General features: G+C 42.6%; 1 protein-coding gene across 3 annotated transcripts in view; it reads right to left on the bottom strand.

The window, feature by feature from the left end:
* Positions 1-25,550, bottom strand: part of klhl32 (kelch-like family member 32) — a 199,208-nt gene that overhangs the window by 77,915 nt on the left and 95,743 nt on the right. For all 3 annotated transcript variants that reach the window (XM_055635854.1, XM_055635853.1, XM_055635852.1), the window contains exon 5: positions 12,072-12,170. In XM_055635854.1, coding sequence (XP_055491829.1) covers positions 12,072-12,170 — 99 coding nt within the window. The remainder of the gene's footprint in view (positions 1-12,071; positions 12,171-25,550) is intronic.

The following is a 25,550-nucleotide window of genomic DNA, read 5'->3' as shown; positions in this document are numbered from 1 at the left end:
AAAGTATGGTAGGAAAGTGTACTGTTAAAAATTACACTGATACACCTTGCTGTGATGTTTGGTTTTAATGTTATGTTACAGAAGATTGAGGCCTGGAATATTACCTAATTCCGTTTTTGAAGTAGTTAGCAAAATGTAAATTATCACTCTTTTTAAGCAATCTTGATGAAATGAATCCAAATTTAAGTATTTTCAGACCATGTGGGAAGCTAGGGAAGAAATTTCAGAGCCTTGATTCACCTGAGATCAGAGGCATTTGCATCATCTCTAGCCACAGATGAAGTTCCAGAATACTGGAGGGTGGCTAATGTTATACTATTATTTAAAAGGGGCAGCAAGGATAAGCCGGGGAATACAGGCCAGTGAGCCTGATGTCAGTGATGGGAAAGTTTTGAAGTGAATTCTTACCAACATTATCGAATAGCGTTTGGATTGGAGTTTCGTTGCTGCAAAGAAGGCTGAGGGGTGACCTTATTGAGATGTACAAGAACATGAGAGGCATGGATAAAGTCACATTCTTTATTCCAAGTTAGAGGATCCTATAACTATAGGGCATGGAAGGAAGAGGAGAGGGGAACGAATTAAGAGAAATCTTAGGCACAACTTTCTCACTCAAAGGACAGATGGTTTCTAGAATGAACTTCTAGTGGAAGCTATACAAGCAGACAAAATCACAACTTTTAAAAGACATTTGGACAGTTTAGAGAGCCAATGGCCAAATTCAGGAAAATGGTGCTAGCCCAGTATGCCAACTTGGTCAGCATGGCAATGTAGGCCGAATAACCCGTTTCTGTGTTTAACAGCTCTATGACTCCATGACTCTAAAATGTTACACAACTAACATATGTAGAGCTCTTCGATATCAAAAACTGATGATGAAATGACTGCTGATAGACATATATACACCATTCTTCACATTACTAATGCCACTAGTGGAACGCTAAGCACCATGTAGAGCGAAAGCCTTTCTCTATTCAACCTAACGTAGCCACTAATAAATCCCTGGCCACCTTCGTGCGTGTCAGCTCTCCATTCAACCACTGGAATGTTAAATTTCAACGTTCCACGGCCTTGCCTCTGTGCTAAAAACCAAATTCTATCATTTTTATTATTAATCAATTACATCAAAAAATTTCCAACTTTATGCTCTTCTGCAGCAATTTCCATCCTGTCTATGGTTGCTACACATTATATACTCCTGGCCTGTTTTGGTTTCCCTGCCCTTTTTTTCACGATTAATCTTTTTAGCTTCAATTCTCTCTGTTATACTATTTATTCTAGACTCGAAGTTTACTCGAAATTGTGGTTTAAGTCATAGTGTGCTATTTCCTCTGGTGAGGAAATAAGGAGGTATTTTTCTTACACCATTAAGAACATAATCTGGAGAATGTTCTCATGTAAAAGATTGACTCTAGATCTGTTTCTCCAGAGAGTTATGTATGCAGCGTCTGTTTGCATTTTCAGGACTAAGCCTGAACAATTTTGTAAGGGCATCAAGAGATATGGGGAAAAACAAATAACAGTTATTGAGGTGTCCAGTTAAACAGAACAAGAATTGAACGGTTGTTCCAGTTCCAAATATTCAAAAAAGCATGAATAAAAAAAATTAGAACAACATAACAATCAGGCTGGATTATAAAGCTTTTACTGGGATGATTCTAAATATTCAAAATGTATTCACGAGAGTTAGATATAGCTCTTAGGGTTAACGGAATCAAGGGATATGGGGAGAAAGCAGGAACGGGGTACTGATTTTGTATGATCAGCCATGATCATATTGAATGGCGGTGCTGGCTCGAAGGGCCGAATGGCCTACTCTGCACCTGTATTCTATGTTTCTATTAGCATTGCATATCGCAATTATTCGCAATATTGCATATTGCTAAATCTAAACCTGTATATTGCAAAGGTTGGAATTTTGGACCACCCGCTTGATTCCCTTCCCATTGGAACTAGGTTGTAATTGATAGAATGTCGTTACCAACATGCTGGAGATTTTTCAGCATTTAACCACCACTATATTTTTTTACAGAATTGCCGGTGTGAGAATGGCCAATCACAAAATAATTGAAGTTTAAAAAAACTTGTTTTTTTTTAATAATTTGTTTTTTTAATAAGGCATTTGTGTCATTAGCATCAAGCAGTTACCAAGTCATTGCTCACCGGTGGGATAATCCATGTAACCCAGTGATCTACACTACAACTTTGCATTGTAATGCCTTCTTCAATAATGCAAAGCAGCTGCACAGTAATACAGCAAAGAATAGCCATTGCACGTATTACAGCAAGTTCCTCTTTCAGATCACGTTCAGCACATTAAAGTGATAAACTAATGGTTCATAATAACATATTAATGTCTGTGAATTAAAAATAAACTCATAATAGGTCAGAGTAATTTGCCATTACAATATCATCTCTGGACATGCTCCTTGTTTAATAAGATGTGTTTAATTCAGACCTAATGACTGAAGTATGAAAGAAAGGAGATGAACCCAACAATCTCTCTTTTGCAAGTCTGCCACCCTGTTTGTAAAACGCAAGTGTAATTTACATACAAATTGTAACAAATGACTAGTTTTATTATGAACAATGATAATTGATTTGCTGGTAAACAGCATTAATGCCAACCATAGGAAATTAAATACTACAATTTTTAATATTTAAAAATTAACATTATCAATGGCAGAACATTTTGAAATATTTAAACAAGGTCTTCATACCCCTCCAACCTTTAAAAGGAAACTTTTGCTAAAGCATGCATTTTGAGACTTCTTACTTTAATGAGTTCATACTGCCATCTACTGGTGCTTAATCTTTAAATTAAGGATGGCAGGGCACAGCGTTTTATGGCCGATTATGTTTTTTAATGAGCTCTACTCATCTGCAACCAAGCAAGGATGGATATTGGAATATTCAAAACACATACCATATGCCTTTTTTACCACTCTATGTTGCCACTTTCAGGGACTTGGAACCCAAGACAACTGATCCTCTCTCTGTTTAAGAAGGAACTGCAGATGCTGGAAAATCGAAGGTAGACAAAAATGCTGGAGAAACTGTCCAGCATCACATGCTGCCTCACCCACTGAGTTTCTCCAGCATTTTTGTCGATCTTCTATCTGTACTATCTTGTCATTTTCCAACACTACTACAACAACTCATAATTCCCTTAAAGTTAACAAAGTGAGAACATTAGAAATGTATATCTCCTTAGGCCAAGAACAAAACTTGATATTACAGAGACTTCAGACCTAATATTTGCAGGATGACACCGGAGCCAGACGACTCTTTACGTGCTGGTCCCAGAAGAGGATTTAAGGGCCTGTCCCACTTTCACGACCTAATTCACGACCTCTGTCAAGTTTGCCCTTGACTCATACTCGCAGCATGGTCGTCATGAGGTCGTAGGTAGGTCGTGATGCTAGTCTTAGGTACACGTGGCATCAGGTAGGTCGGGGCGTTTTTCTAGCATGATGAAAAATGTCCACGAGTAAAAAAGGTTGTGAATTAGGTGGTGAAAGTGGGACAGGCCCTTTACTATGAACCACTACAATTGTTCCACTTTTAATTATCTCTGGCTTGACTACATCCACGTATGTGATGATTTGACTGGATAGCACACGAAACAATGTTTTCACTGTATGTCGGTACATGGCTATTAAAGTGTACTAAACTAAACGAATGTCCTAAAATCCACACTCCTGTATTTCTCCCTAATTCTTCCCCAATTCATTATTTTCACCCGGAGAGTTGTGAATCTGTGGAATTCTCTGCCACAGAAGGCAGTGGAGGCCAATTCACTGGATGTTTTCAAGAGAGAGCTAGATTTAGCGCTTAGGGCTAAAGGAATCAAGGGATATGGGGAGAAAGCAGGAACGGGGTACTGATTTTCGATGATCAGCCATGATCATATTGAATGGTGGTTCTGGCTCGAAGGGCTGAATGGCCTACTCCTGCACCTACATCTACTTTTCCATGTAATGAACATAACTGGGTCTCCACAGCCTCCCATGGCAGAAAATTATATAAGTTACAACCTTCTAAGTAAAATAAATCTCCTCATCTTAGTCGTAAAGAGCTCACTGCTTGATCTGAAACTGTGCCTTGCATCCTGAACTTCAGAACAAGGGGAAACATTTTACCTGCATACAGTAATCAAACTCTTTAAGAATTTTGTATATGTTTATGAGATCTCTTCTCATTCTTCTAAACTCTGGAGTTCTCAAACTCTCCTCAGAATTATTTAATGTGTATCAGCAAAGCCAAGGTACATAAGGAAATAGGAACACAAAGGAAAGCTTAGAAGCACCTTGTAACTAGCCTCACTTCAAAGATCCCCAATTCAGTTTTTGTTATTATGCTCCATTACTAAGCAGATATCCAAAATTCCCAGGATGGGGGACTGTCATATGTTAATAGAATGGAGTGTAATTTAGAAGGATGAGAGGATATCTTATTGAAACATATTAGATTATTAAGGGATTGGACACACTAGAGACAGGAAACATGTTCCCAATGTTGGGGGATTCCAGAACCAGAGACCACAGTTTAAGAATAAAGGGGTAGGTAATTTAGAACGGAGATGAAGAAAAAAAATTTCACCCAGAGAGTTGTGAATCTGTGAAATTCTCTGCCTCAGAAGGCAGTGGCGGCCAATTCTGTGGATGCTTTCAAGGGAGAGCTGGATAGAGCTCTTAAAGAGTGCAGCGTCAAGGGATGTGGGGAGAAGGCAGGAGCGGGGTACTGATTGTGGATAATCAGTCATGATCACAGTGAATGGTGGTGCTGGCTCGAAGGGCCGAATGGCCTACTCCTGCACCGATTGTCTATTGTCTATTATCATAAAAGTTCTCCCAATTCCGATTAAGGGCAAAACCTGCTGTAACAGAGGTAGTATTTTCCAAATCCTAACTGGTCTAGCCAAGGTTTGCAACCAAGGTTTATCGTCATATTTCTGAAGCAATCAAAGGCATCATCCATTGCCTGTTGCCTATCTGCGTACCTTGCCCGTACATCTTGCCGCCAGCAGCGGCGACTGCGGAGGTTTATGGTCCCGACCACGGGGAAAAATGGAGGAGGACTGACTGAACTTTGTGCCTTCCACCACAGTGATGAATGCTGTGCTGTATGTTTTGTGTTAAATGTTTTTATTATGTATTGTGTGGTCTTTTTTATAGTACCACTGCTGGCAAATTCATTTCACTGCACTTCATTGTGTATGTGACGAATAAATCTGACCATTGACTATTAACTATTGAGTCCACTCACTTAGTTCTTTGTGGGAACGTTAGCAAGTGAATGACGTAGATTATCCATTTAAATGTTCACAAACATATGTTTTCAACCTTAAGCACACATCTGCTGGGCACCTTCATCATTGAGAATGGAGCTAATTATTGTGCCACTCCACCTTTAATTCTTCAATAGTCTGCCATCATTCATGGTTGGATATGGCAGGACCACTATAATGTAATTTCCAGCTTTAAGATTCTGTCTTTTGCCTGTTACTCCACTGTTTAGCTGCAACACCTACAAACACCCCAACTCTTGACCTCACAGTAGTCTGAGATGTTCCACCACCAATTACCATCCCAAACTCCCCAATCCCACAAATTCCCTGTTGTCCCAAATCCCCGACCCCAGTCACCCCATCCCAAGTAGATCACATTTCAAAATGAAGTTCTGTTCACCCCAACTTCAATAGTCAATAGTCAATAGTCAATTTAATTGTCATTTGGACCCCTGGAGGTCCAAACGAAATGTCGTTTCTGCAGCCATACATTACAAACAAATAGACCCCAGACACAACATAATTTACATTTTACATAAACATCCATCACATTGCTGTGATGGAAGGCCAAAAAAAAAACTTATCTCTCCACTGCACTCTCCCCCCCCCCCCCCCGATGTCAGAGTCAAAGTCAAAGCCCCCGGCTGGCGATTGTCCCGCAGCCATTAGAGCCACGCCAGGTGGTGTGAGGTCGCACATCGGGTCTTGGTGTTAGAGCCCCCATTCCAGAATCCCGCGGCCATTCAAAGCCGCGCGGGGCAGTGATGTAGGCCCCGCTCCAGGAGCCCTTCGACCCCGCAACTCGGGCGGGAGAAGTCGCCGTTGCAGGAGCCCTGAAAAGCGGTCTCCCTCCAGGGACCCGCGGGCTCCCGGTGCCGCCGTCCGCAGACCCGCAGTTGCAGCCTCCGCATCACCTTCTCCCGCCCCTCCCCCAACTAGGCACCAATTCCGTCCCCACCCCCACCCCCCCTGCCCCCACAATGACCACCAGCCTTCTCTTCTCCACCCACCCTTTCCTTGAACACATGCAACATATGTTCATAATTACTGATGAAATTTATAGTCTGGCCGGTAAATGAAAAAAAGCAATAGCATAAGAAAATGCAGCTGCTGGAAGCTTCAACAACTAAAAAATGGCATTGCCTCTCTGTGCACTGATCCATAGTGACCCAATTTGGATGTGCAATTACAGGCCCATCCTCCCATAATGAACCTAGTGAGGCAAAAGGATTTTTACTGCCATCGAGCCCCTAATAGTCACCGCTAATGATACTAACATTTTACTTCAATTGCATTGGTGGGATTTGAACTCAGATCTCTAAATGCTTAGACCAGGCCACTACGTTAAATAAAATCCACCATTATAACTATTACTCCACCTACCCCATCTCACAGGTAAACCATGATGGGTTAAATAGACTCTTTGTGTTGCAACAGCGCAGGAGCTAACAGACAAAGTCAAAAGGACAAAAATGCATTGTGGCGGTACGATAAGAAATTTGTACGTTTGGTGGAGTGAGTGAGCATACTGTAAAATGGGACACACAAATCATTCTTCAAAATGCAATAATAAATGACATACTATTCATAACATTTATACACGTACCCACTATTTGGAATGCCCACGTTTATGTCGAGGGTGGGTGGAGGGGATGTGGTGTAGTTGGAGACAGTGTGTTTTAAACTTTAAAATTTCATATCGTATCACCACAATGCCTTTTTGTCCTTTTGACCTTGCCTGTTAGCTCCTCCACTCTTTCTCTACAGCCTAAACCTTACAATTTTCACCAAGGCCGAAAATGTCTATGATTATTTCAATGCCTGCAAAGATGCTCCAATATATATATTGCTCAAATGCAATGACTTATCTTTAAATATCTTTCATTGCAAACAGCAGTCCTTTAAGAAATGTATAATCCCGATTAGGCAGGCCCCAATTCATTACACCCCTGTACAAGTCCCAAGCTGTGCAATGAGCATGTGTAATTTATTAAAATTAGCTGACCTTGCAGAACCCACCAAGGTCAGCTTCCCTACTTCAATTCTATGAGTACATTTGCATATGCAGCAATCCCAGAGCCATTTTCCCTGGGACAGTGGATTCATTCCCTTCTGTCTTAACCCAGCCAATGCTGCTTTCTGATTTCAGAATATTACTGTCTGACAGGCAGAAGCACTTCAGGAAAATTGCCCCGGCTTATTAGAATTACAGGTACGTGTGACTGTCATTTACTTAAACTCGTTGTAAATGATCACATTTTCACATTTCTAAAAATTTAGCATGCATGGAAAGAATTGACTGAATAATTTTCAATTAAACCAAATGGGAAACATTAAATGAAAGTGTTTTATAGTTGTTAGTAGCTTTTTGGTCACTCGTTTCGAATGTATTGGGAATAAAATTTGTGATTTGCCACGGGGAAGAAGCGCTAAAACATTACAGACATGGGCTTAGGTTTATTATTATCATGTGTATCAAGGTACAGTAAAAAGGCTTTATTCAGTTTGCTGTCCAATTAAAACAAATGGTACTATATATTTGATGGTACTGTATATAAATACAATGAAGGCAAACTCAAGCACAAAAGGTAGAGCAAAGTGAAAGATACAAGGTGCAGAATATAGTCTTCAACATTGTTGTGCACCAGTTCCAGAGACAAGTCCAATGTCTGCAATTAGGTGGGGGGGGGGGGGGGGGGGGGGGGGGGGGGGAGAGGTGAACCGTATAATACCTGAGCCTGTGAGAGGGCTGTTCAGAAGCCTGATAATGAAGGGGAAGAAACTGTTCCTGAGTCTGGTGGTGGGTACTAACATAACATGCCAAATAGATAAGATGAGGAAAGGTACAATGGTTTGAACACATCATGAGAAGGCCAACATCAAAATGCAGGAAATTAAGAACCAAAAAAGAACATGAGAGAAAATGCACCCGGTTACAAATGTATTACCAGGATGGTCAGCTATCGATTCATTGAGTTGAGAGTGGTCTAAACCACCAAACAAAGGGCAAAATGGAAGAAGTTGGTTAATTGAAAAAATTATATTTCTTACATATTGACTACAGGTGTACCGAGGAGAGCGTATTGACTGGTTGCATCACGGCCTGGTTCGGCAACTTGAATGACTAGGAATGAAGAAGACGGCAAAAAGCTGTGAACACTGCCTAGTCCATTACGGGTTCTGAACTCCACACGATTGAAGGGATTAACTGGAGTCGCTGCTTCATAAAGGCAGCGAGCATCAGCAGAGACCCACACCATCCTGGTCACACACTCATTTCACCCCTGCCATCGGGAAGAATGCACAGAGGCCTGAAAACCGTAACGCTCAGGTCTAGCATCTTCCCTATAGCCATTAGGCTATTAAACACTACAACCTCAAATAAGCTCTGAATCACACAGACTATTATTGTTATTATTGCACTATTGTTTGTTAACCTTTGGAAAACTTGCCTGCTAAATACAGTGACAAAGAGCAGCTGTAATCTCAAGATTGCAACAGATAAGAACCTAGACAGAACTATGAAGGAACCCAGACAGAACTATGAAGGACTACCCTCCTCCCTACTGATAAGAAAGTCACCAATAAAATATCACCATTTTTTGTCCAGGAAGCACTCCAGTGCCTATGGTAACCACAGGTCCCGAAGGCCTCCAGAGAGCCAGTGGACATTGTTAGCTCCCTCTGTGGACATCAAGGGATGGGCATTAGCTTGGCTAAGGGGAAGGCAGTCAGCTCAGGTAGTCCCCCCCCCCCCCCCCATGGACCGCTACGCTAACTGCACCCGCCAATGCTCACCGTGGCCAGGCCGAGCAGTACACCAGCAACAAGGTTCTACAGCCAAGTCCCCCACCCTTCTCACCTCTCCCATTCACGATCCAGATGAAACACAGACAATTCCAGGCCACAGGAATGAAAAGTGGGCTGGGATCAATAAACCAACTTAAAACTTCAGTTGCACGGCACTGCTCTGTGCAACACTCTCCACCCTGATGTATAAGGGGAGGACTTCTCCACAGAGACCTCCATTGGAGACCCTCCTCGCTGCCAGATGACAGAATGGACTGCCATGACATAGCCAGCTGGCAAATAAGGGCGAGAAATAAGAGTGTGCAGGATCAGTCCGTGTTCCCAATGAAGGCACAGAGGGATATTTCCAACAGATGGATCATAGAAACATAGAAACATAGAAAATAGGTGCAGTAGGCCATTCGGCCCTTCGAGCCTGCACCGCCATTCAATATGATCATGGCTGGTCATCCAACTCAGTATCCCGTACCTGCCTTCTCTCCATACCCCCTGATCCCTTTAGCCACAAGGACCACATCTAACTCCCTCTTAAATATAGCCAATGAACTGGCCTCAACTACCTTCTGTGGCAGAGAGTTCCAGAGATTCACCTGGGTGAATATTTGTTTTCTCATCTCGGTCCTAAAGGATTTCCCCTCTTATCCTTAAGCTGTGACCCCCTTGTCCTGGACTTCCCAACATCGGGAACAATCTTCCTGCATCTAGCCTGTCCAACCCCTTAAGAATTTTGTACGTTTTGTGTTGATGTAAGAATCATGTTGTGCAAGACGCGCTCCCAATGAAGGTTTCTGGGCCTGGTTCAAAGTGACCACCCAGTACCACAGCATGGAGGGAGGTCACCAATTGGTTCCTGCGTCATCCAGCACTCTAGACTGTTTGATTTGAGTTGAGAATGATGCAAAATCTTTGAACTTGTTAGAAAATGAACACATTTATTTTTAGAGATTGCAAAAGATGAATTATACCAATGGGATTGTCTGGTCAAATCTTTCCGAAATAATTTGCCAATTGTTTGATTTAATCATTGTTACTCAGCCTTTCAAAATGTTAAATCCTTGATATTCATGGTAGCCTCTGCCATGATTCACCCCTGCAGTGAGTGACTCATCTCCTGTTATCTCTAACCGCTTCTGCTGACTGCAAGGCAAATGTCAGGAATAGAGTCAGAGTGTCATAGACAGGGCCGGCCTTAGGAGGTGCACGGCCCAATTGGGAACAATTTTGGTGAGCCCCAGGTTCCCAGCCAAGCTCTGTAAAATCATAGAAATATAAATAAACTCCATTATAGACTTTATATCTCTATGGTAGAATGGAAAGTAATCAAAATGTGCTCTTAAAAAGTGCCTGTGAGTTAATGCACCAAACAGATCTAAGCTAGGTTTTAATATAAAATTGTACACATGTAGGCCTACAAGTAAAAAAACAAAATGTGTAGATCACCTCTGAAAAGTACATAGTTACAATACCACTTGTTTTAGTGACGGTGAAATGAGAAAAAGAAAGTAATTTAATTCCCTAGATCGTGGAAAACCAATTACTATTGGCGAACAACCAATCCAGGCATAACATTTTGGGTGGGTGGGTGGGTGTGTGTGTGTGTGTGTGTGTGTTTGTTTGTTTGTGTGTGTGTTTGTGTGTGTGTGTGTGTGTGTGTGTGTGTGTGTGTGTGTGTGTGTGTGTGTGTGTGTGTGTGTGTGTGTGTGTGTGTGTGTGTGTGTGTGTGTGTGCGCGTGCGTGTGAAGGGAATGAGGGAAAGTAAAGAAAGAAGGGAGGGAGGAAAGGAAGAAGAGAAAGAAGTGAGTGAAGAAGAAGGGAAAAGAGAGAGAGGAAGGGGGGAGGGAGGGACAGGAGGGAAGGGAGGGATAGGGGAGGAGAGAAGGGAAGGAGAGGGCCAGCAGCAGGAGCGGATGCCGGGGACAGGCCGGACGGGTGTGAGCTGAGGCCGAGGTTTGTAAACGTTGCTCCAACCACCGGTCCGGCACTCCCTGTATTGTTCACCGCGTCTCCCCGGGTAGAGAGAGGGGGGGAGCTGGGGCTGTGTGCGTGAAGCACGGTGACTGGAGGGACGGGAGCACAACAGAGGATGTACTTCCTACGGCAGCTGAGGAAGCACAATCTGCCACAGGCAATGATGGTCCAATTCTACACGGCCATCGTAGAGTCTGTTCTCACCTTCTCCATCATGGTCTGGTTTGGCTCAGCCACCAAGCACGACACCTGGAGGCTGCAGCGAATCGTCCGATCAGCAGAGAAGGTGATTGGCTGCAACCTTCCGTCCATTGATGAACTGTACACTGCAAGGGCCAGGAAGCGAGCAAGATCATCTCTGACCCCTCTCACCCTGGCCACAAACTCTTTGAATCACTTCCCTCTGGAAGGTGACTCCGGATTGTTTAAGCTGCCACAGCCAGACACAAAAACAGTTTTTATCCATGAGTATACTGTTGCTCTACTCAACAGCCAAAAATCTGTAGCCTCCCTTTGATTTGGTATTTTGTTGGTTCACATGCTTGATCAATGGTGTTTTATCATTAATGTTTTATTATTATTAATGTTTAATGTTTTCTGAGTCGTTCGTAAGTCACGGTATGTCATGTTGTTCCTTTGACCACATTCCATCACTCTCTATGCCCATTCAATGCCTATTAATGGAATTGCTATAGCCAATGCATCTGTTTTCATGCAGTTGAATAAGGAATTTTTTTTTTTTAATTCAGCTGGCCAAGTGCATTGCTTAGCTGCTCCCATCCATGAATATTCTGCTATGTACCCTATATCTTCTTTAGTGTTAAATTAGATTTATTTTTGAGAGAACAACAGAACATAACATTTGCTTCCACCATCTTCTATAATGCACACCCTCTCAAATTGTTTAGTACTTTCTGCACAAAAGAATATCCAACTTCATCTTTTTGTGCAGTGTGATTTCAAATGCAGCAGCCCAGTGTAAGGAAAGTAAGTAACAGCTCACCTGGATTAGGTAGTGAGAACAGAGTTTCAGGAGCTCCAGTAATTGAAGGTGACTTCCTGCAGCAAGAACGTCTTGGATTATACTCGGTTCCAGTAAGATCTGAAAATCAAACAATTCTGGTGTTTATATTTTGCTAATCACAGGAGGTCATCTACCCTGTTGAATCCACAACAGCAGTACGAAGGTGCAATCATCCACTTCCCAACTCCTTTCCACAATCTGCAAACTCTTTCCTTTCAGATGTACACATTGGTAGTCTCTATGACTAGCCCCGGCAGTGCCTTCCTGATCCTAACTACTCACTGTAAAAATTATTTTCCTCAATGACATTTGTCAAATATCTTCATTCCATACCCCTGCTTCTTGACCTTCAAAGGCAATAGTTTCTCCCCGTCTACCTTTTTTTTTTTAAATAACTCCCATCAGATTTTTTCCCACCCTATTCTAAAGAGAATGACCCCAGGATCTCCAGTCTGTGCACATAACAAAAGCTCCTAATATCAGAAATCATTTCAGTAAATCTTTTTTATATCCTATCTGATCCCTTGACATCCTTTCTGAACAATGGAATCCACATTGGACACAATTCTGCAAATGTGATCAAACCAGGTTTGTCATCATTCCCTTTCTCTTGTATTTGATACCTTTCTTTATCAAGCCCAGGAACATGCAAGCAATCTGCACTATCACTATCATTGAATTATACAAAAGTCATAAAACATGGAAACTATCAGATTTCTTCCTAATCAGCCCATGCCAACCATGCTCTCTATCACATCACCTTCAATCTACCTGTTTTGTACTTTTTGTGAACTGTGCACCTGTACCCCTTGGTCTCTGCTATATAATACTCTCGGTCCAGACCATTTACTGTGTACTTCCAGATTGTCATTCTTGTACACCTTTTGTGCCCTCTGATTTTGGTTGGATCTTCCCATTCTTCCAACCAAAATGTAACATTTCAATTGCTGTTCCATTGACTACATGAAATGTATTACTAATCTGCTCTCTGGCATAACATAGAATAAGTGTAGGGGTGATCGTGGTAGGACTGGACTCGTTGGGCCATTTTCATGCTGTATCTCTAAACTAAACTGTTTCGCCATGCATCAAAGTTACATGTCCTTGGTAAATTTGGAGACTATGCCCTGTGCACCCATTTCTCTTCCGTAGATATTGTTTGGCCTGCTGAGATTTTTCCAGACTTACTTTTTTAATGTTATATTTGTGTTTTAGCTAGGTATCTGTTATTGTCACAACATCATAAGTGTAGCTCATTTGGTTAATATGCTACTCGAGTTCACATACACCTCCTGATCCGCTGAGTTGCTCCAGCAGTTTGTGCCTTTTTCTCCATCAATTGTAAGCCCATTTTAGACTTTCTTGTACTTTCTCATAGTTTGAAGATAGACTCAAAAAGCTGAACTCAGAGGGACAGGCAGCATCTCTGGAGAGAAGGATTGGGTGACATTTCGGGTCAAGACCCTTCTTCAGACTAGTTTGAATGTTAGTTTAGGGGCTTAATTAAACTAATTAAGCCCCTGTCCCACTTAGGAAACCTGAACGGAAACCTCTGGTGACCTTGCGCCCCACCCAAAAAAAAATCAAAGTCGAGGTGACCTGCAACCTCCTACCACCTCCCACGCATATGTTGGAAACCTTCTTCGACTATGAAGAAAACCTCCTTCGACCAACAGCAACCTCCTTCGACTAATTTGAAAACTGGTTTTGTTAAATTGGTCCGCGATTGAACACCCCCTTCAACCTTAATACAACCAAACTGAAAACCAACAAAGACCAGAGTCGACTGGTTACAGCTCAGTTGATCACGTGATGAAATTATGTCATGAATGGGTTTTTTTCTTACAATAAAAGTCTCCCAGGTTTTTTTTTAAATCATTCTGAACCATGAGAGCAGGGAAGGAACAAGTTAGGTGGATGTTACTAAAAGTACATCTACTGCTGTCAGCAGCAGCCCTTTTGCTTCTGTCATGCAGGGCTACCTCCTCCTAGAAACATAGAAACATAGAAATTAGGTGCAGGAGTAGGCCATTCGGCCCTTCGAGCCCGCACCGCCATTCAATATGATCATGGCTGATCATCCAACTCAGTATCCCGTACCTGCCTTCTCTCCATACCCCCTGATCCCCTTAGCCACAAGGGCCACATCCAACTCCCTCTTAAATATAGCCAATGAACTGGCCTCAACTACCCTCTGTGGCAGAGAGTTCCAGAGATTCACCACTCTCTGCGTGAAAAAAGTTCTTCTCATCTCGTTTTTAAAGGATTTCCCCTTTTATCCTTAAGCTGTGACCCCTTGTCCTGGACTTCCCTAACATCGGGAACAATCTTCCTGCATCTAGCCTGTCCAACCCCTTAAGAATTTTGTAAGTTTCTATAAGATCCCCTCTCAATCTTCTAAATTCTAGAGAGTATAAACCAAGTCTATCCAGTCTTTCTTCATAAGACAGTCCTGACATCCCAGGAATCAGTCTGGTGAACCGTCTCTGCACTCCCTCTATGGCAATAATGTCCTTCCTCAGATTTGGAGACCAAAACTGTACGCAATACTCCAGGTGTGGTCTCACCAAGACCCTGTACAACTGCAGTAGAACCACTCTGCTCCTATACTCAAATCCTTTTGCAATGAAAGCTAACATACCATTCGCTTTCTTTACTGCCTGCTGCACCTGCATGCCTACCTTCAATGACTGGTGTACCATGACACCCAGGTCTCGCTGCATCTCCCCCTTTCCCAATCGGCCACCATTTAGATAATAGTCTGCTTTCCTGTTTTTGCCACCAAAATGGATAACCTCACATTTATCCACATTATACTGCATCTGCCAAACATTTGCCCACTCACCCAGCCTATCCAAGTCACCCTGCAGTCTCCTAGCATCCTCCTCACAGCTAACACTGCCCCCCAGCTTAGTGTCATCCGCAAACTTGGAGATATTGCCTTCAATTCCCTCATCCAGATCATTAATATATATTGAACATAGAAGAAGCCTCGACTACGTGGAAACCACTTTCGACCATTAGGGAGAGTGACCAAAACCTCCGTGAACCTCACAGAAACCTTGGGTGGGGCGTAAGGTCACCAGAGGCTTCCGTTCAGGTTTCCTAAGTGGGACTGGGGCTTTAATCTCTCACTCCCCCTAAACTGCCTGCAGGAACACTTTATCCCCTTTTTCTCCTTACATCAGTTATTTTATTGTGATGCTCATTGATCCGAATCATAGCTCTACTACAACTCTATTCAGCATAAACTTTAACAAAATAAAAGAGAAATTAAATACTTTTTAAACCATTCAGATGCAATGTAAAATCACAGCTGTCCCCAGGGATAAAAGGTCACACATATGGTGAAGCAAAGCCAAGCAGTAATCCAATTAGGTACAGGAACAAATCACTGTAAAACAAAAATACTTTCACAGACTGGAGGGAAATAAGTCTCAGGAGGACAGAAAGGTATTGACCTCAGCTAAAGGCAACAAATGCTGCCAACAGAGCAATCAAAATCCTACTTTGGAGATAGTGGATAACTGCATAGAAATAGTAAAATCTCTTTTTAAGCTTGTTCAGAAGTCAAGAACCATTAAAGCAGCAGATAATTATAAAAGATTCCTCAGGTGAATTGCCACACTCTAGAAGAGTTAGAAATAGCTCCCTTTCGTTGATCTACATTACAGTACTCTCAGCTCATTCTTCACTCTTATCAACCATGCTCATGTACTGTTCTCAAAAGAACCACAGTTGTAAATGCCAGGAGAGATGAAACAACAATGAGAATATTCAATGCAAAATCAAGGATTCACCAAAAGATGCTAAAAAAAACAAACCAGCTATTGCTCATTGACTGTCGAGTGCACGTAGCTGTTAGCTCACTCTTGATATGGACATTAAACGTCATCATTTCACACCAATGTTGAATAAATCAAATCCCAGAAAAAAACTTGTCGTTCATAATTCCTAGTTGGCACTGCGTTAAAGTGAGTAAGCATTTCATAAAGGAAAGGTGCATAATATGTAGAGCAGATGCTGGGGTTCTGCAAGTGAAATTGACCTGAAAACAAAAGAAGTAAGGAGGTACAAGACACTGCAGATATAGGAATCGGAATCAAAAAAAAAGTTATGTCGGAATAATGGTGTGCCTCAGATATTTGTGCTGGGGATATTGCTGTTTGGGGTTTATATTAATGATTTGGGTGAGGATGTAGAAGGCGTGATTAGTAAATTTGCAGATAATACATAAAGCAGGTAGTATCGTAGATAGCAAAGATGATTACAGCAGGATCTTGATCAGCTGGGCAAGAGAGCTTAACGCAGATAAATGCTAGGTGTTGCATTTTAGGAAATCAAACCACGGCAGGAGATTTACAGTGAAAGGCAGGGCCATGGGGAGTGTCGTAGAGCAGAGGTCCTTGAAAGTCGTGTCGCAGGAAGAGAGAGTGGTCAAGAAGGTTTTTGTTACGTTGGCCTTCAGCAGTCAAGATATTGTATATAATGTCTGTTACAGTTGTATAAGATATTAGTGAGGCTGGATTTGGAGTATTGTATTCCGTTTTGGTCACCCTGCTATAGAAAGGATGTTGTTAAGCTGGAAAGACTGCAGAGACGATTTACAAGGATAGACACAAAAATGCTGCAGTAACTCAGCGGGACAGGCAGCATCTCTGGAGAGAAGGAATGGGTGACGTTTCGGGTTGAGACCCTTCTTCAGACTGATGTCAGGGGAGTGGGCAGGACAGAGATAGAATGTAATGGAAGACAGTAAGACTAGTGGGAGAACTGAGAAGGGGGAGGGGATGGTGAAAGAGGGAAAGCAAGGACTATTTGAAGTTAGAGAAGTCAATGTTCATACCGCTGGGGTGTAAGCTACCCAAGCAAAATATGAGGTGCTGTTCCTCCAATTTGCGCTGGGCCTCATTCTGACAATGGAGGAGACCCAGGACAGAAAGGTCAGATTGGGAATGGGAGGGGGAGTTAAAGTGCTGAGCAACCGGAAGATCAGGTAGGTTAACGCGGACTGAGCGGAGGTGTTCACCGAAACGATCGCCGAGCCTGCGCTTGGTCTCGCCGATGTACAGCAGTTGACACCTGGAATATCGATACAGTAGATGAGGTTGGAAGAGGTGCAAGTGAACCTCTGCCTCACCTGAAAAGACTGTTGGGGTCCTTGGATGGAGTTGAGGGGGGAGACAAAGGAACAGGTGTTGCATCTTCTGCGGTTGCAGTGGTAAGTACCTGGGGATGGGGTGGTTTGGGTGTGAAGAGGTGAGTTGACCAGGGAGTTACAAAGGGAATGGTCTCTGCGGAAAGCAGAAAGGGGTGGAGATGTGAAGATGTGGCCAATAGTGGGATTCCGTTGGAGGTGGCAAAAATGTTGGAGGATTATATGCTGTATGCGATGGCTGATGGGGTGGATGGTGAAGACAAGGGGGACTCTAGCCATGGGGAGTGTCGTAGAGCAGAGGTCCTTGAAAGTCGTGTCGCAGGTAGAATGGGGGGAGGGGGAGAAAGAGCAGAGCTGAGGGATATCGAGGAGACCCTAGTGTGAGCCTCATCTATAATGTAAGAGGGGAATCCCCATTTCCTAAAGAATGAGGACATCTCCGATGATTCAGTGTGGAAAACCTCATCCTGGGTGTAGATGCGGCGCAGACAGAGGAATTGGGAGTAGTGGATAGAGTCTTTACAGGTAGCAGGGTGGGAAGAAATGTAGTCTAGATAGCTATGGGAGTCAGTAGGTTTATAGTTCCTGAAACGGTAGGGAGATGTCGGAAATGGTCCAAGTGAATTTGAGTGCAGGATGGAAATTAGTGGTGAAGTTGATGAAGTCGGTGAGATCTGCATGGGTGCAGGAGGCAGCACCGATGCAGTCGTCATGGTTCGGAGGTAGAGTTCGGGGATAGGGCCAATGTATGCCTGGAACAGTGAATATTCGACGTACCCTACAAAGTGGCGGGCATGGCTGGTGCCCATGCGAGTGCCCATAGCTACACCTTGGAGTTGGAGGAAGTGGGAGGAGTCGAAGAAGTTGTTGAGGGTAAGGACCAGCTCTGCTAGGTGGCGGAGAGTATTGGTGGACGGAAATTGGCTGCTTCCTCGGTCGAGGAAGAAACGGAGGGCTTTAAGACCTTCCTGGTGGGGGATGGAGGTGTAGAGTGACTGTAAATCCATGGTAAAGATGAGGTAGTGGGGGCCTGGAAAACAGAAGTAATTGAAGAGACAAAGAGCATGTGAGGTTTCTTGGACATAGTTAGGGAGGGATTGGACCAGGGGGGGATAGAATGGAGTGGAACTATGTCGAAATTAATTTAGTTGGACATGATCAAGCAGAAACAATGGATCTGCCAGGACAGTTCTGATTATGGATTTTGGGGAGAAGATAAAAACGGGCTGGGGAACGTTAAGGTTGGAGGCTTTAGTGGGCAGAGAGTCAGAAGTAATAAAATCAGAAATGGTGTGTGATATTAAGTTCTGGTGCTCGTCTGTGGGGTCATGGTCCAAGGATAAGTAGGAGGAGGTGTCTGAGAGTTGTTGCCTGGCCTCAGCCCAGTAGAGGTCAGCGTGCCTCCCTTGTCCACGGGTTTGATTATCGTCGGGGTTGCTGCAGAGTGAGCGGAGAGAGCTATACGTTCAGGGGGGTAGAGATTAGAGTAAGTCAGGAGAGTGGAAAAGTTAAGGCGGTGATGTCCTGCTGGCAGTTGGAAATGAAAATGTCTGTAGAAGATAGAGGGCCATCCAGGGGAATCCAAGAGGAGGGGCCATTTACAAGGATGTTACAGGAACTTGAGGACCTGAGCTAAAAGGAGGGTGAGCAGGTTAACACTTGATTTGAATGCAAATAAGATGGAAATCATTAAAATGAAATGAAATTTAAAATGTGCAAATTAAATTCATCTGAAGTGTGTGAATGTGCAGATGGCGATCTATGTGCAATTCAGAGTAAACAACTAAATTAGCTCATGCTGAAGTTAGGGTGTTGTTTACAGTTTGGGATTTTACAATGCAAAAGCGAGGGAAAATCTGCGTGATCAGCAACATTTCACTGGAAAATTATCATCCGAATCTTCAGTGATCTTCAGTGATCAGCGGGACTAACTAGTGTTGGGATGCTCAAATTTTACTGGATTATGATCACATGAATAATCACTCACCAGTTGTTCGGAAAGCTCAGTGAACTTAAGGTTACGACAAAAGAACGAAAGGGCAGTATGAAACAAATAATTTACCTTGAAAATTTCACGTCCACTGCTTCCTTTCACAAATCAGTGTTGAAGTTAATAAATGATTTCTAAAGAGCATTTTTGTTTAAACAGGAAGATTATGGGGAGTTGCCTTCTTGACATAATTCAATTTTTTAAATCGTATTACTGTGATAAAATCATGTGATAAAATATTATTATTGAGAAGGTGTTGCAGCATCTGGACACAGAATGGTGAAGGAGTAGCAATATACTTCTAAATCAGGATGGTGTGCATCTTAGAACAGGAGATAGTGGTCCCATGTGTCTGTTCTTCTTAGTGGTAGGGAACATAAGGATGGAAAGTGCCATCAGAGTAGTTTTAGCAAATGTATTTTGTAGATTTAAAACATTGCAGCCACAGTGTGTGGTGGTGGAGTGAGCAAACACAGATGCTCCCCGATTTACGATGACACGATATTTTGACTTTATGATGGTGCAAAGGCTGGGCAACGGCAGCGAGCCGCACGTCACTTTTGATCACGTGATCAAATTGTATTAAATGCATTTTCAACATGATATTTACAATTTATGATGGGTTTATCGGAACGTAACCCCATCGTAGGTCGAGGAGCAGCTGTAGTTCAAGCTGGTGAAAAGGATAATCAAGGGCTGTTTAAGCAAACAAAGGATGCAGATTAAATGAATAATGACATGGAGAAAATAAGGGCAGATGTGACAAACAGTGTGACTTTTAATATTCATCTTTATTGAGAGAGTCTGAAAAGCAAAATACCCTTTTTTTAGCTCTTTCTTCTATTTGTGTTAGTTTAAATACCCAGGAACCTTGAGCTTCCCCAGGACCACCACCTGGTGGCAGAAGAGGGAAGAATACCAAGTCAATGCTTTAAAATAACATTGATAATTCTTACTATTTTGCTGAACCTTAAAATAGATTAAAGTACACAAAAAAATAAATATAATAACAAGAACAGAAAATCACAAGAACAGCGAGATTGATAAAAATTCATGGATAGCGGGAGAATTTTCTGCAAACCCTAATTTATCTTAATAGTTTGGAGTGACGTAAAATGCAAACTACACAAAATTATATTAGATCAATGAACAAGTCACTTATGTTTGGGTTGTTATCCAAAAATTAGAAAACATTGAACTGTACATTTTACTTCTACTGAACTGCATAGAGGAGCCATTTCCCTGGTTTACTCCCCAGCCTCATCTCCCCACATAAACGGCCACGCACATCTCATCAACAACCAAAAAAAAAAAAAAAAAAAGAGAAAAAAGAAAAAAAAAAAAAAAAGGAAAAAAAAAAAAAGAGAAAAAAAAAAAAAAAAACAAAAAAAAAAAAAAAAAAAAAAAAAAAAAAAAGAAAAAAAAAAAAAAAAAGGAAAAAAAAAAAAAAACAAACCCAAAAAAAAACAAAAAAAAAACACAAAAAAAATAAAAAAAAAAACTTAATTTTACTTCTACTGTCTATAATGTTCTTTTTGCATAGAGGAGCCATTTCCCTGGTTTCCTCCCCAGCCTCATCTCCCCAGTCATAAACTGGCCATGCACATCTCATTCCAATGGATTGCTCCCATTTATTCTTCAGCTGTTTCAAACAGGAGGATTGATTGAATATAGTTGCTATGTCATGTTGACTCCCAAGAGGAGGATACAATATAAACGTTGTACAAACTGAAGGCTTTGTGTCTCAATGCAAGGAGTATTCGTAATAAGGTGGATGAGTTGAACGTGCAGATAGCCATTAATGATTATGATATAGTTGGGATCACGGAGACATGGCTCAAGGGTGACCAAGGCTGGGAGCTGAACATCCAGGGATATTCAATATTCAGGAGGGATAGAGAGAAAAGAAAAGGAGGTGGGGTAGTGTTGCTGGTTAGAGAGGAGATTAACGCAATGGAAAGGAAGGACATTAGTTTGGAGGATGTGGAATCGGTATGGGTAGAGCTGCGAAACACTAAGGGGTAGAAAACGCTGGTGGGTGTTGTGTACAGGCCACCTAGCAGTAGTAGTGCAGTTGGAGATGGTATCAAACAGGAAATTAGAAATGCGTGCGACAAAGGCAAAACAGTTATAATGGGTGACTTCAATCTACATATAGATTGGGTGTATCAAATTGGCAGGGGTGCTGAGGAAGAGGATTTCTTGGAATGTAAGCGGGATAGTTATCTAAATCAACATGTAGAGGAACCAACGAGAGAGCAGGCTATTTTAGACTGGGTATTGAATAATGAGGAAGGGTTAGTTAGCAGTCTTGTTGTACGTGTCCCCTTGGGCAAGAGTGACCATAATATGGTTGAGGTCTTCATTAGGCTGGAGAGTGACATTGTTAATTCAGAAACAATGGTTCTGAACTTAAAGAAAGGTAACTTTGAGGGTATGAGACGTGAATTGGCCAAGATTGACTGGCAATTACTTCTAAAAGGGTTGACAGTGGATAGCAATGGAAGACATTCAAAGACTGCATGGATGAACTACAAAGATTGTTCATCCCAGTTTGGCAAAAGAATAAATCAGGGAAGGTAGTGCATCTGTGGATAACAAGGGAAATCAGGGATAGTATCAAAGCGAAGGATGATGCGTACAAATTAGCCAGAAAAAGCAGCATACCAGAGGACTGGGAGAAATTCAGAGACCAGCAGAGGAGGACAAAGGGCTTAATTAGGAAAGGGAAAATAGATTATGAAAGAAAACTGGCAGGGAACATAAAGACTGACTGCAAAAGTTTTTATAGATATGTGAAAAGAAAGAGATTAGTTAAAACAAATGTAGGTCCCTTGCAGTCAGAAACAGGCGAGTTGATCATGGGGAACAAGGATATGGCGGACCAATTAAATAACTACTTTGGTTCCGTCTTCACTAAGGAAGACATAAATAATCTGCCGGAAATAGCAGGGGACCGCGGGTCAAAGGAGTTGGAGGAATTGAGTGAAATCCAGGTTAGTCGGGAAGTGGTGTTGGGTAAATTGAATGGATTAAAGGCCGATAAATCCCCAGCGCCAGAAAGGCTGCATCCCAGAGTACTTAAGGAAGTAGCTCCAGAAATAGCGGATGCATTAGTAATAATCTTTCAAAACTCTTTAGATTCTGGAGTAGTTCCTGAGGATTGGCGGGTAGCAAACGTAACCCCACTTTTTAAGAAGGGAGGGAGAGAGAAAACGGGGAATTACAGACCAGTTAGTTTAACATCGGTAGTGGGGAAACTGCTAGAGTCAGTTATTAAAGATGTGATAGCAGCACATTTGGAAAGTGGTGAAATCATTAGACAAAGTCAGCATGGATTTACAAAAGGTAAATCATGTCTGACGAATCTTATAGAATTTTTCGAGGATGTAACTAGTAGCGTGGATAGGGAAGAACCAGTGGATGTGGTGTATCTAGACTTCCAGAAGGCTTTCGACAAGGTCCCACATAAGAGATTAGTATACAAACTTAAAGCACACGGCATTGGGGGTTCAGTATTGATGTGGATGGAGAACTGGCTGGCAAACAGGAAGCAAAGAGTAGGATTAAACGGGTCCTTTTCACAATGGCAGGCAGTGACTAGTGGGGTACCGCAAGGCTCAGTGCTGGGACCCCAGCTATTTACAATATATATTAATGATCTGGATGAGGGAATTGAAGGCAATATCTCCAAGTCTGCGGATGACACTAAGCTGGGGGGCAGTGTTAGCTGTGAGGAGGATGCTAGGAGACTGCAAGGTGACTTGGATAGGCTGGGTGAGTGGGCAAATGTTTGGCAGATGCAGTATAATATGGATAAATGTGAGGTTATCCATTTTGGTGGCAAAAACAGGAAAGCAGACTATTATCTAAATGGTGGCCGATTAGGAAAAGGGGAGATGCAGCGAGACCTGGGTGTCATGGTACACCAGTCATTGAAATGCAGGTGCAGCAGGCAGTGAAGAAAGCGAATGGTATGTTAGCTTTCATAGCAAAAGGATTTGAGTATAGGAGCAGGGAGGTTCTACTGCAGTTGTACAGGGTCTTGGTGAGACCACACCTGGAGTATTGCGTACAGTTTTGGTCTCCAAATCTGAGGAAGGACATTATTGCCATAGAGGGAGTGCAGAGAAGGTTCACCAGACTGATTCCTGGGATGTCAGGCCTGTCTTATGAAGAAAGACTGGATAGACTTGGTTTATATTCTCTAGAAACTTTTTTCACACAGAGAGTGGTGAATCTCTGGAACTCTCTGCCACAGAGGGTAGTTCATTGGCTATATTTAAGAGGGAGTTAGATGTGGTCCTTGTGGCTAAGGGGATCAGAGGGTATGGAGAGAAGGCAGGTATGGGATACTGAGTTGGATGATCAGCCATGATCATATTGAATGGCGGTGCAGGCTCGAAGGGCCGAATGGCCTACTCCTGCACCTAATTTCTATGTTTCTATGTTTCTAAACCATTATCCATTTCTACAAAGAATAGAACCACGTTTATGTTTTTTCCGTTCTTTTAGATGGTGCAGTTCACATAAATAAATCTACAGCATCACATATCAGCCATCCTGAACAGCCCCAAATTAACTTCTACACAATATTCTTACAATAGTCGAATCAATTATGTGTATAGGCTAGAGGGCAGGGGGGATCTGTATAGGCTAGGCTTGTGGATTACAATACAATTTCTGAAGAGTTGAAACATTTTTTTTCTCTCCAGGATTACCCTGTCTCCAGATATTTTTTTACATTTAATTTCATTAGTGATTTAATTTAACAGAATGGTTTGTATTATTCTTTTTCCAAAACTTTTTAACATTGTGTATAAAGTGGGGTACCACAAGGCCCATTGCTAGGAACCCAGTTATTTACAATATATACTAGACCAAGTGCAGACCCGTTGGGTCCCGTTCCCCGAACGCAATATTCCTCCAAACTGCGCAAGCGCAGCTGATGGGCCCGCACTGCACAGACACGACTGCTGTGTTCAAAGTTGTGCCATTGATGGCAGAAATTAAGTTAACGTTGAGAAAGTGAATAGAGGACCCGTGGAGCCATTTGTAAAATACAACAAAACTTATCCGTGGAGCCATTGAGTCCCTGTTGTGAGGCCAGGCAAGTACATGTGGGGAAAAAAAAAAAATGGTGATCTGAAAATCGGCAAAGGCCCCAACTGCGCAAGTGCAGATACCAGGCCCACTGAGCACACGCGGGGAGACAGAGTCATTGTTCGTCACCAGCGCCATTTTCAATTGTGAAGTGGCTGATGGGCCTCCCCCAACCGCGCAGTTGCAGCCGGCAAGTGGGGCGCTGTTTCAAGTTAATTTAAGTTTTAAATGTCAATAACTTGTAAAAGATAACATCAATCTGAATGAAACTTGGCTAATGCACATCGCTGGACAATGGTGAGTAATGTGGGACTAAAATTGTTGCGTTAGCGAGTACAGTTTTTGCGGAGTTTCGGGAAAAAAAAAAATATATATATACAAACAAACACGAGTTTTAGTAATATACTAGATACTAGACTAAGTGGGACCTGTTGGGTCCCAGCATCACATGGGAGGGCTGGTCTCCCAACGCAATATTCCACCTCTCCACCAATTCCAATATTGCTGGCCGGGGGGGGGGGGGGGGGGGGGGGGGGGGGCTTTCTGGAGTGCTAGTATGGGTGTTGTGGGCTGAAGGGACTGGTTTCCAGATGGCTTCCTTCACTCCATAGATGCTGCCTCATTCGCTGAGTTTCTCCAGCATTTTTGTCTACCTTCGATTTTTCCAGCAACTGCAGTTCTTTCTTAAACATGGAAAAAGAGGTGTTATGCTGGTAAGAGCCGAGGTGGAGGCCTGTGCTTGTACATAAACAAGGACTGGTGTGTGAACGCTACGATAGCCAGGAAACACTGCTCTCCGCTGATAGAATTCCTCATCGTGAAATGTCAGCCTTTCTATCTGCCGAGGGAATTCTCCGTTGTTTTTGTTGTGGCTGTATATGTTGCACCAAGTGCAAATGTAAATTCTAAGGCCAACGAAGCACTGGGAGCCCTGCATGACGCCGTCAGTGAGTTCCAGACCAAACATCCTGATAGCTTCATTGTGGTGGCCGGGGATTTTAATCACACCAGTCTTAAGACTGTGCTCCCAAAATTCAAGCAATATGTGGATTTTGAGACCAGGGGAGAGAACATCTTGGACTTGGTTTACACCAACACCCCAGAGGCTTACAAGGCAGCCCCACGCCCTCACCTGGGCCACTCGGACCACATTTCAGTGTTTTTAACACCAGCCTACAGACCACTGCAAAAACAAGTCAGAGCAGAG

Source organism: Leucoraja erinacea, chromosome 5 (assembly GCF_028641065.1).
Source record: "Leucoraja erinacea ecotype New England chromosome 5, Leri_hhj_1, whole genome shotgun sequence".
Taxonomy (NCBI): domain Eukaryota; kingdom Metazoa; phylum Chordata; class Chondrichthyes; order Rajiformes; family Rajidae; genus Leucoraja; species Leucoraja erinaceus.
The sequence above is the reverse complement of the archived record's forward strand: the minus strand, read 5'-3'. Positions and strand labels throughout refer to the sequence as shown.